This window comes from Channa argus, chromosome 17 (genome assembly GCF_033026475.1).
Source record: "Channa argus isolate prfri chromosome 17, Channa argus male v1.0, whole genome shotgun sequence".
In the NCBI taxonomy this organism is placed as follows: Eukaryota; Metazoa; Chordata; class Actinopteri; order Anabantiformes; family Channidae; genus Channa; species Channa argus.
This window is the reverse complement of record NC_090213.1, coordinates 6633327-6646000: the sequence shown is the minus strand read 5'-3', so window position 1 is coordinate 6646000 and position 12674 is coordinate 6633327. Positions and strand designations below refer to the sequence as shown.

The 12674-nt window shown below is 38.2% G+C and overlaps 1 protein-coding gene across 5 annotated transcripts in view; it reads left to right on the top strand.

The window, feature by feature from the left end:
* lama2 (laminin, alpha 2) overlaps positions 1 to 12674 on the top strand; it is a 156130-nt gene that overhangs the window by 130368 nt on the left and 13088 nt on the right. For all 5 annotated transcript variants that reach the window (XM_067481811.1, XM_067481810.1, XM_067481809.1 and 2 more), the window contains 11 exons: positions 2848 to 2981; positions 4149 to 4308; positions 4397 to 4521; positions 4730 to 4892; positions 5600 to 5744; positions 5883 to 6021; positions 7128 to 7248; positions 8303 to 8458; positions 8733 to 8786; positions 12152 to 12303; positions 12411 to 12587. In XM_067481811.1, the coding sequence (XP_067337912.1) occupies positions 2848 to 2981; positions 4149 to 4308; positions 4397 to 4521; positions 4730 to 4892; positions 5600 to 5744; positions 5883 to 6021; positions 7128 to 7248; positions 8303 to 8458; positions 8733 to 8786; positions 12152 to 12303; positions 12411 to 12587 (1526 nt within the window). The remainder of the gene's footprint in view (positions 1 to 2847; positions 2982 to 4148; positions 4309 to 4396; positions 4522 to 4729; positions 4893 to 5599; positions 5745 to 5882; positions 6022 to 7127; positions 7249 to 8302; positions 8459 to 8732; positions 8787 to 12151; positions 12304 to 12410; positions 12588 to 12674) is intronic.

The following is a 12674-nucleotide window of genomic DNA, read 5'->3' as shown; positions in this document are numbered from 1 at the left end:
ACTATTTGTGTACAGTGCGCTCTTCCATCTTTACAGTGTAGATCATCATCCGTCCATTTATATTTCCTTAGGTATTGTATGTAAAACACTGTAACACAAACCCAAACAACCATAACCATTTAAAATTTATGGTTATAGTTCTAGACACTTTGTTTCCAAATTAGGAATTTACAGTTAGAAGTTGATTCTCATAAAGTAAGCAAACCAAACATGTTTTTACCTGTGCTTTATCATGTAAGGTGAGTCCTAAATGTGTGATACAGATTATTATATTTGTCTCCTCACACGTGACCACCAGCATCTGTTACCATGAGCACAGAGAACTATGTATTTCAACTTAATGGCTCTAAGGAAAATGATCAAATAAATGTCTCTGTACTGTATGGCTCTTTTAATATTGCTGTCAGGAACAGAAAACCTACAGTCTCTAATATCTAAAATGTTTCATATTAAAACATTAATCATATTTAATAGAATGCTGAGCTGTTTATTGTGTAGCATTTATCAAACTGTATTCACACACACCATTTACTTTATGTGCACAGAGGGAAACCCACACTTAACACACACATACACGGGCACATAGCCTACTGTACACGTACTCACAGAGCGATGTCTAATATGAGAATAATTAATACTACTTCACAAATACTAACACCACCTCAGAGCTCACTGCTTTTTAAGGTATCACTGATAATCCCAAAGTGTGCATATGTATGTGTGTGTATGTCCTGATGCACAGCAGCAATTACCCACAAGTTTATGTTATCTGTTTTAGCCTGATTTCCCCTGAGAAATCATTCCTTTGCTTCATCTGACTGTGAAGACTTGAATGTGCATGTGTGTTAGTAATACTCTCCAACAGCGAATGATTCGGTGTGAATGGTAATGCTGTGTGTGTGTGTGTGTGTGTGTGTGTGTGTGTGTGTGTCGCACCTCTAACATTTCACTAATAGTGTGTAATGCTAGTTGAATAATAATGTTGCTTCCCTGTGATCTGTGCTAATGAATAATCGCCATTACCCTAGAGAGACTGCAAAGATAAGTGTGTTTACGTGTGTGTGGGGGGGGGGAGACACTTGTCTTCAAATGTGACTCCCTAATAATCTCTAATTGTGCATAATACTTAATGAATAATAATGCTCTGAGTGTGTACATCTGAGACAACATCCAGATGAGAACATATTGCTGAAAATTCTCTTAATTTTTAGGGGGTCTCATACATAATTAATAGGATCATTAATCAGAATCCTGCAAAATCCTGTGAAAGAGACAGATGGAAAAACTTCAGCCTTTTGTACGCTCAGAATAGACCAATGTTGCATGTGGAATCACTTCCCTCCACCCTTTAACTATTTCCTATTTGTTCCATAAGGTTCTATGTAGTAAGTAGATTTTTGACAGTTTTTAATCATCTTTTTGCTGTGTTGCATAAGCAGAAGTTTGGTACTGCGCAAATTTCGTCCAGACGTTCCACAGTATAATGGCTATGGACGCTACACGTTATATTGTACAGTTCTATTCGATTTAAAGGAAACAGACTTTCTTTGCTCAGTCGGAGACACAATAATGGCAAGATTTGTGAATTGACTTCAAACCTAAATTTGACAATTAAATTAATGTTTGTGGATAGTGGTGAACTCCACAGGTGAAAAAGTCCTGTTTATCACCTTTCCCCAGCTCCAATTCCATTTCTGGTTAAGCTGCTGTCATCACCACCCTCACAAATAACTGAATTAATTTAGAAACACTCCCCTTGGTTTAGCATTACTGTTTTCTCGTATTTGAAGGGTGAAATGTGACAACCAGTGTTTTTTGGAGCTTGACTCAAACCTGTACAGTGAGTAAGGACAAAATATAATTAACTGAAATAATACAACCCCAATTCCAAAAAAAGCTGGGAGGATGGTGTAAAATGTGAATACAAAAAAACAAAAAAAAACTGAATGCAATCATTTGCAAATCTCATCAAACCAGATTTTATTCCCGATGGTATCGGATAACAGATGTTGAATCTGACATGTTACCATTTCATTGAAACTATTAGCTCATTCTGAATTTCAAAAAAGTTGGAATACAGGCAAAAAAAAGACTGGAAAGTGATATAAAAAAATCAAAAACAAATGGAGCATTTGACAACTAATTAGGTTAATTGGCAACAGGTCAGTAACCTGGCTGGGTATCATGTTACTGAGCCGCCATATAGATTCCTCTGTGTGCAAGGGAAAAGGCCAAAGGTCAAAACTGGATGCACATGATCTTCAGGCCCTGAGCATTAAATACAGGTGTGATTCTCTACTGGGCATCACTGCATGGGCTCAGGAACACTTCCAGAAATCACTGTCTGTGAACACAGTTCACTGTCCAATCCACAAATGTTAGTTAAAGCTGTATCATGCAAAGAAGAAGCCACATGTGAACATGATCCAGAAACAACCCCATGTTCTCTGGGTCAAAGCTTATTTACAATGGTCTCAGGCAAAAGGGAAAACTGTTCAGTGATCAGATGAATCAACATTTATAATTCTGGTGATGTTTCAAGATGTTAAGATGCTGCTATCAAATTCAAAATGAGCTAATATTGTCCATGAAATGTTAAAATGTCTGATGTGATGTTGATGCTCTGTTGAGAATAAAATATGGTTTGATGAGATTTGCAAATCATTGCATGCTGTTTTTATTAACGTTTACACATCCTCTCAACTTTTTCGAGAGTTTATATAAACACAGTGGCCCTATCAATGAATCTCTTTTCTTTCTTCACCTAAAATTCAGTAAAATGTCTTGATTTTTATTGACATAATTTATTTGAGAAAATGTTAAGCATGTGGATTCTGTGTTTCTCAGGTCGATTTCTTGGCCTTAGAGATGCGTAAGGGGAAGGTAAATTTCCTGTGGGATGTGGGATCAGGTGTGGGCCGGGTTGAATATCCTCATCACACCATCCACGATGGAAACTGGCACAGAATAGAGGCATCACGGTAAGAAGTATGCACACCCACACAGTGCACGTCCACGTTTTGTTTTTCTACACCACCACTGTTTCTCTAAGCCCACAAACTCAACAGCTCTAGTACTTGCATTATATTCTGACATGCAAACAAACATGAACCCACGGATTTAACAATGTGAGAAAGTGGAAAGAGTCATTTTAGAGCAAACAGATTGATGCACTAACACTTATGAGCACTTATCTCCAGGTCCCACTCTATGATGGATATAAAAGGCTTTGTAGGATGAATAAACAGCATCTATTTGTTTCTGTAGCTTTTTTAACTTTAGAAAACTTCATTGCTACAACGTTCAAGTGACGTTTTGTGTTTGAAAAAAGACATGACCAATAAAATTTTAATTTTTCCCCTTAAAATTGTATCTTAAGCACTACTTTTTCTGTTTTTTCATTATTGTATGTATTGTATACACAAGTATGTTTGAATCTGAGGATAGAAGTACAGTTTAAATTCTTTGATTAATTTCATACAATTATATATATAAATTAAATTGAATTGGAGTCACTGAATGACTTTTATGTTAAAGGAAAAAAATTTAACATTTCATAAAAGAGCTGATATGCGTTTGCCTTACTCTTGCTATCACCGAATGTAAACAACAACCAGCTGTAACAGCAAGAATAACACAGGGCGTCATTTCATTCATGCTGCTAAAGAACACATGTTGCATCACTGGGGAAATCAAGAGTTTCCAGCCTTGTCAGCCTGTGGCACATCATTAGATTGATACAGCGTGGAAAGTAGCTAGCAGATCCAATTTTTCTCTGTCAAAGCTGAAGTGCTGCTTTATACAGACCATCCACCAGACCAAGCAGACGGTCCCACCTGCACCCTGCATTTCCATTTTAGAAATTTCCCAGTGGTGTTCACACAGACTATTAGTCTTAAAAATGTTCCTCTGCACAATGCAGAAATGATGTCCCTGCTTGAAAACAACATTCAAGGTGGGAGATCGTACAGCTCAGAGGTTTCACTGCTGGAAATGAGTTCCACATTGTGTTCCTATAATTCATCTTTAGCAGCAGTTCATAAAAGTGATTCCAAGTGCCTGCAACATATTCAGTTGGTGTAAATCTCAGAATGGCAACCCAAATAAGATGAAACTCTATCCCCCTTTTTCTTGCTTTTCGTCTCTAGTAATGGGTTGAATGGTACTATATCAGTTTATCCTCTGGAAGGCTCTATGGCTGGTATGATGCCCACCCCAGCCAGCTCCACCTCACCAACAGCCTACACTATCTTGGACGTCGACCAGAATGCGTACCTGTTCGTAGGAGGAATATTTGGCACTGTGAAGGTATCGGACTGTCTGTGTCTGCATAACAACATCACAAACCTGACTTTTTTTTTTTTCTTCATTATTCCACCTTATCTGTGTCTTTTAGAAAGCTGATGCTGTAAGAACAACAACATTCACGGGCTGCATGGGGGAGACCTTCTTGGATGGCAAACCGATTGGACTGTGGAATTATAGGGAGAGACAAGGAGAATGTAAAGGATGCGTTGTCAGGTATACAAACACATTTTCACACATTTCAAAGTTGATAATACAGATTCTTCATTCTTCTTGTTGTTATTGTTCCCATTTATGTACCAGTTTCTGTGCCTTTTTAGATTTTGGGACATTTCAAGTTCACTCGACAAAAGGATGGGAAAGTGAAATGGATAATCTGAATCTGAATCATCTCTTACTCTTTTCTTTTTGTTTTTTTCTAAAGCCCCCAGCGTTCAGATGGTGAGGGAACAGTCCAGCTGGATGGTGAAGGCTACGCTGCGGTGGGACGCCCCACACGGTGGAATCCCAATGTTTCCACAGTCAGCTTCAAATTCCGCACTTTCTCCTCTGATGCTCTGCTCATGTACTTGGCAACTGAAGATTTGGTATGTATCCATACATGCACGTGTGACAGGGTACAGCTTAACCAAATGGAGTAGATTTTTTTATTTCTTTTATTTGTGGCAAATAAAATGGCAAAAAAAGCAGGACAAAAGTTATCAACATAATATTAAATGCACAATTAACTATTACAAATGTTTATCCATCATAAATTAGTAAATTTTTAATCAATAAATCAAGGTGGATGCAAACTTCTGCAGTTTTAACAGTACTTTACCATTTTTGTTACTTTTGTCAATATATATCATTGTTACTAGTTGAATGTATATTGTTATTGCAGTAGCTTTAGGGTTAAGTTTGCACCCTACATACAGTGTCCATGTATTATAAGGGATACAGCCTTTCAAAGGACAAACTGATAGAGTACACGCACAGTACATAATTGTTTTTTTCTCTTGCATCTTTTTACGGTTATCATGCATCTGGCCTTATAGCTGAGCTTCTAAAGAAAAGAAATATGCACATTAATTGCAGGCTCCGGCCTATGGGCCTCTGTCTCCCTGGGTCTTTGGGCCTGTTCAGTAATCAGTCCTCAGATGTATGCAGGTCATCTCACTGTCCATTTCAGTGTTTACCATGTTAAAATTTTATATACTGATTGCAAACTAATTTTGCTCACTAACTGCATCACAGAATGTCCTACAGTCTCAGCGCTTCTAAGCATCTGTTCCCCTGTTTTTTTCCGCTGTAGAAGGACTTCATGTCGCTGGAGCTGTCAGAGGGCAAGGTGAAGGTGAATTTTGACCTAGGGTCAGGAGTTGGCAGTGCCATATCGGCTAATCGCCACAATGATGGACGCTGGAAATCCCTCACCATGTCACGGAACAAAAAACAAGGTACAAACAAGATAAAAGCAACAACCTAAATGATAAGATACCTGGGATCAAAAATTAAATTATGAAAGCACTGATGTTAGAGGAGGAATAGAAGGCGCACACACATCTTTGTCTGTCTTTCTTTAACGCTTTACGAAGCCATGGTGACTGTAGTGGACGTTGACAGAGCCACAGAGGAGAAGATAGAGGCCACATCTCAGGGTTCAGCTACTGGTCTGAACCTCAAGGAAAACCAGAAGATATATTTTGGAGGGCTGCCTCTGATTGGAAACTACAGGTACATACACACTGCTGGTTTTCATTCAAATACACATTCACAAACGGATGCAGATGCATTCAATTTAAAAAAGACTGCAATATGCTTTTGGTTTGCATTCCAAGGAAATGTTTGCTTTGAAAGTAATGAACACAGCCTAATTATTTCCTAATGCAACAATTACTTTGACTCGTCAGTGTAAAATGCACTGCTGATAGTTTTTCTTTATTTAAGTGTATGACTCAAAAAATGGGCCTTTTTTCACAACAAATTATTCTTCTTTTCACACGTGGTAATGTGTCTTTAAAAATATCTTTGTGCCAGCATGTTAAGGAGACAAAACATGTCTCATTTAAATGGGTTGTTAGATGAAAATGTGTTTGTGAAGTGTGCTAATGCTTTAATATCACTTTTTGCCTTAACAGCATGAGAGCCAGGTAAAAAGCAAATAAACACCATATTCAGACATACAGTAAGATTTACTAGGTGTCTGCATGAGGCTCCCCATGCTCAACGTGCTGTATAGCCCACAGTGCTTGTCTGTATCTTGGCTGGCCACTGCAGCCTCCTGCTCCTCGACGTTGTGGCTGGAAATGACTCCCTATCCTTTAATAATCTGAATTTGATGTTTGCCTGTTAAACAATATTTAAGGGAAATTTAAAAACGTAACTTGACACAGCCTGAACCGATATTTTGATTGTATTGTAGGTGCCATCTCTATCATTTTTGTAGCACTACAATTAACATAATTTGCCAGACTACAGTAACAAGGCACCAATTCACTGTAAACATGTTCAGTAGGATCATAACTCATGACTATCTGACAATGCATTTGAATTACACTGCAGCTTAAATATCCCCTGGCATTAACCACTCATAATTATAATAAATCAGAAATAATTTAATATGGATAAAATGGAAGAACGCCATTTTCAGATTATTCTTGTTCACATCCAGACGCCACTCTGCTTCTAGATACATGATGCAATAGGTTCCCTGCTGCAGTAATTCACCCTTAATTTATGATGCTACACTGCATAGAAGACACAGGAAGGTCTATGGCATTTTTTTTCTTAATGTCCTCATCTGCAAATACACTACTAAAGGTATCTGGCTTCTTTTGTAGGTCAGAGGTGACACTGAAACGGTATGCAGGCTGTCTTTGGGATATTGAAGTCTTCAGAACTCCATATAACCTGCTCAGCAGTACAGATTACACTGGGGTCACTAAAGGATGTAATGTAGAGGTAAGATCGTCTATAAAATGCTGTTACGTAACAGAGGTGTATTAATGAATTTTCTGTGCATTGTCTGTCACTTGTTTATATTTTGAGTTCCAGTAGTTGGCAGATACATTTGTGATGAAATTCATATTAGTGCTGCAGGAAGATTGTCGGCTTATAGTTTAATGTGTTGTTCATCGTGTGTGTACAACATGTGTGGCAGAATGTGACTAAATAGAAGGTAAGTGAATATGGAAAACTTCTGTAAGGTTTCACAGGTACTTTATAAAAACAACAATTTTTTTTTCTTTTAACGTGTATTTGCCTTTCACCTCATCGCTTGTATTTGCTTTATTCAGGAAATAAGTGGCTTTTTTACTAATCAATTCAAACTGTCCAGTAACTTTTTCATTTCCTGTATCTACACAAAGTTTATGTATGAATGTATGAATCACTAATGTACGTACAGTAGTTATACACTGCCACCGTTGTCTTTTATGTTTCTATCATACATGTAAGCTATGCAAACATTCTTGCCTTGTATGGCATTGAGTATTCAAGGCACTCACTATGATTTTTATAGGCTTGTGTCATTCATGCATACAAATATGCAGCCATGCTCAAAGAGTGTATGAAGGATTATAAAGGCCCAGGGTTGAGTGTGTGTGTGTGGAGTGAAGGTCTTTCTGTTGCTATTATCTGTTTTTACATTTCCTTCACCATCCACTCTGTGCTACAAAGCTGAGAATTTGTGTGTATGCCTGTGTTGGAGTGTATGCGTATTTGAGTATTTCCACTTTACAGCCACAGTCAAAGTAATGAGAAGTGGATGACGGCACATTTGATAGGTTTTGTAAAACAGTATGCTTCTAAAAGTTTTCTCCCTCATGAGTAAAACCTTGACTTGAATAAAACCTCAACAGGAATTTTAGTCTGGTCACATAGCTGTTTTTTCCCCAGTACTTCTATTTTTAAGCTGCTTTTTCACATTTCCACCCAATGTGCTCTGCAAAACTTCAGGGCTAAAGTATACGCTAAAATACCTGTCAAATGCAACTATTTCATACCTGTCTTGCAGAACCTGTACACGGTCAGCTTCTCTAAGCCGGGCTACATGGAGCTGGGTGGTCTGTCTCTAGGGGTCAACACTGAGATCAGCCTGTCATTCAGTACTCTGGCAGACAATGGGACCATACTGCTGGCAGTAGGAGGACCTTCACCAAGCAGCCAACTGGTTTGCTTTAACCTCTTTTGTTCATTTGAGCTTTGACTTTTGAAGCATATAGGTTGGACAAAAAGTGCCATTCTCAAGTTACATTTTGATTTAAACATTTTGTGACGTATTTTATAATTTCCTTTTTCTGGGGCTCTCACTTTTACCTAATTCAATTATTTTTTTCAAAAAAAGCAGTTACAAATGAATCTCTCTGCAAAATGTTCAGAGCGCAAAATAAAATGTTAAACAAACAGTATATCCTCCCATTTTAATTTGTTTTTAATTATCACAGGCCCAGAGGGGAAATCCGATCAGCTCCAAGAGGAGACGCAGACAGTCAGGAGAGGTGGGTTCAACTTACAAAAATGTACATCCAGGTAGTCCAGGTTTACATAAGTGCATATAAATTAGATTTGTTGGAAACTTGGCTAATTGTCTTGTCTTTTATTCAAAGCACACGTAAAGAAACAGACACATACGTATTGTTGCTATTCATCCTTTATATAGATGTCATTTTCACTTTAAACTCACTATGAACTGACACACAAACACACAAGTGCATATTAATGAGATTTGTGTTTGTTGGCAACTAGGCTGATTAGATTGTCTTATGCCTAAAAAGCCTCTGTGTGCGGGCACACACACACTGACACACACACTAGTTGTACCGGGTAAAACTGCCCCCTTTATAAATGATTGTTAAATAAATCGTTTTACCGCTGCTGGAAACACCCATATACAGTATTTGTGTATTATATATATATTGCATATTTGCAGCTGTGTGTGCATTGGTGGACTTTTTCGGTTTTGTGCATGTGTGATTTAACATGTTGTGTTCATATGAATGCTAAATTAAAGGTTTTTGTGTCAGTGTGTGCATGAATGTATATGCGGGTGTGTGTGAGAGAGAGGACAGAGGGTTACCTCCAGCTTATCCATCATCACTGGTTGTTGGGCGCATAAATCTATTTTTACTAACTGTGCTGGCAGGCTGTGTGTGTGTGTGTGCACGTGTGTGTGTGTGCAGAAAGGTTAAGCGAGGTTAAAAACACCATCAACTCAACTTGGCCCTGACTAATGGATGTTTTAGAGAGGGACAGGGACAGAGAGGGAAGGGGATGAGAAACAATGGATGGAGGGATAGAAGAGCAAGTTTTAGAGGTGAACAGAAGGATGGAGGGGAACGAGTACTGTAGCACTGAAAAGGAGAAAAATGATATGAGGGTAAAGAGTGTAGTCTGAAAACTTCTATAGGACGAAGTGGAAGATGGGATGAAGCTCGGTGTAGAATAATGGGAAATGGATGTAAGCACTACCTTTGGCTGAAACAACTAAACATTCAGGGAATTTCTCATCGCACAAAATATTAACATTCTCTAAAAAGAGAAAGATGAATGAATGTAATGTTTTCTTTAATAGAATTAGGACTGTAGGCTTATAACTTATCATTATTACTGATTATTTGCACATAGCATGATAAATTATTGCTCCGTCCTGTAGTGAGAGTTGACATTTTTAAAAGTGGAAAACCTTTAGTGTCTATGTTGGACACTACAACGTAGAATAACTAAGTCAGGAAATTGTGAAAAAATCTTTTCTATTGGTTTACTGGCTAATTGATTATTTGACTAATACTTCTGGTTTTAGCTCTTTTTTTTGACACTACATCATGTACTTCAAACAGCCCCCTTTAAATTGTATTAGCAACTTTACTACGTGGGTTCTTAAAGAAGCCATATTATGTAAAAATTAGGGCTTATTTTTTATTCAGAGACTCATCTTCTATAACTGATATGGTTGTATGATTTTCAATTTTCAAAAGCACCTATTTATATTATTATGGCTCTTAATGCAAAAGCTCATCTGTAAAAAGGGTGAAATGGTTCGTTTTAACTCATGTCTTTAAGGCTTTCAACAGTTTACAGCAAAAAATAATCTTACGCCAGCCGCCATTTTGGTTCTACTGAGTCAACAACTGCCATTTCTGCCCTCTTTGAACAGTGTCCTGTTAATAACCTGTATGAATGTAAAGGTTGGAAAACTTTTTGGATTATACTTTGCCTCTTTGTCCTGTGCTACAGTATATTAAATTAGTAATTACAAAACATAGATAAATATGTTTGTTACATTTCAAGGTGTGCTGTTCAGGATTTAGCTGGTTCATACAGAAGACAGTGTTAGTAAAGTGTGTGTATTTCTGGAAATATAATTCGTACAGTATGATACGTAGAATATGATTAAGCTTGTGCAGGTGTTCAAAATAGATTTTATTGCAGTCTGCGGCATATTTGGTCTCATAGTTTTGTCTTCATATGCTTGCATGTGGATCTTTCTATCAAAGTATAAACGTATGTACATGTCTGAGGTCATCTTTGATAGTCAGCCCTTATCTGTATGTGTGACATGTCTGCAACTGTGTCTACATACGTGTGTGTGTGTGTGTGAGAGAGAGAGCACAGCGAGAGGCATGTTGTAGCTACATCTCAGTTCAATTTGTCCCCGACCTCAAATTGAAATTCCATTTTCAGGTGGTAAATTGTCTCCCACTTCGCCCTCTGGCACACAGTGAATTAAAATTCAAATTAGCCTGACCCTGCACCACTGCTCTCCAGCACCTCTCTGTCTCTCTCTTTCTCACTCCACCCGTCTCTCTCTCACAGGCTGTTTTGCTCTCTGCCCTCTCATCTCTTGCCCCTATTATCCTCTCCTCTCTGTTCCTCTCATCTCTTGTTATCCTTTCCTCCCTGCTCCCCTCTGCTCTCCACTCCTCTCCTATCACTCATTCCCTCCCTAATTTCTCCCTCTATCTCCCCCTGCTCATCTCCCCTTTACCCTTTGCCTTGCTTTGCTCTTTAACCTCATCTTTCTTTTCTCCTTCTTTCACTTTTAATCTTTGTGTTCTGCACTCATCATTTCTTACTCCTCTCCTCTTTTTTTAACAACCACTGAAACAATGGCCACAACAATAGCGTTTCATCCATGTTGGGCATTTTTTAAATAAAATAAATGTTAGAAAATGCTAGAAAATGCTAAATGCTAGAAAACTTTGAATATTTAGATCCTCACTCAGCAGCCTCCACCAACTGCAGTGCCTTTTTATTTTTTGCACTTAGAAATCTCAGGTATGAGAAAACATCGAGAGCTGCTTATTAGCTGTTTTTTTTTTTTTTTTATTTTTTTATTCCACATTTGGAAAAACTGTGTGAAACATTTTTCGTCCAACTACTTTCCTCAAGGTCAAGAATGACCTTTCACATACAGCTAATAATTTGTTTTTTTTAAATAGCTTTTTTTTATTCTTTCTGGAAATGTTAACATTTGTTTGTTGACCTTACTGTATATACAGTATTGTGGGCTCAGTGTTATCTTTTTAGTCTGAAATAAAGAGTGCTGCTTATAGAACCTTGGCTGGAAGACATGAGAATAGTGTGCATGCACATGTGGCTGTAATGCTGGCAGTGCGGGTTTTCTAAACGTTTTCAGCTGCCTGTGTTGGCTACATTACACGTAGTCTCTAGCATCTTCTCCATTGTAGCTCTTGAAATCAGTAATGTTGCATGACCTGACTTATAAGCGGTATACGATTATATCATGTGTATATTGGTAGTTGTTATAGTAAAATTCAAAGCCCTTCTCTTCTCTAACTCACACCCTGGAAATAGATGATGTCTGTACATGCAATCTAATACACTTTATCTCCACCTCTTGCAGCCCTACCTCTCAATCATGTTAAACAAAGGCTTTCTGGAGGTCATCTTGTTTACCGGCAGCCATAATACACGTCGCATCATCAGAAGGCCTGATCAAGGCATACTGAATGACGGGAGGGAGCACTCACTGCGCATAGAGAGGCTACCTGGCAGGTAGGTGTGTCTCCGGTTTTCCCCTGAACCAATGTTTACACTTCCTACCTGTGCAACAGTGTTATCATTTTAGCACTCCTTGGGTGTTTGTGTGTGTTTTGCACTAGAACTTTTGCAGTTCAGGTGGATGAGGAGGCCAAGAGGGAAGCAGGGCTTCCCAACGACCAGCTGATCAGCTTGCAGCGCATTTTCCTTGGTGGTATTCCTGCAGATGTAGAGCAGTCGTCCAACAGAGCCAACGTCCCATTCCAGGGGTGTATATGGAACCTAATGGTCAACGCTGTGTATGTAAAACTTTAGCCCTTCACAGCTGGATGTTTACTGCAACAAAAGTAACCTCTGATTTTTTATTTATTTATTTTTTAATTTTA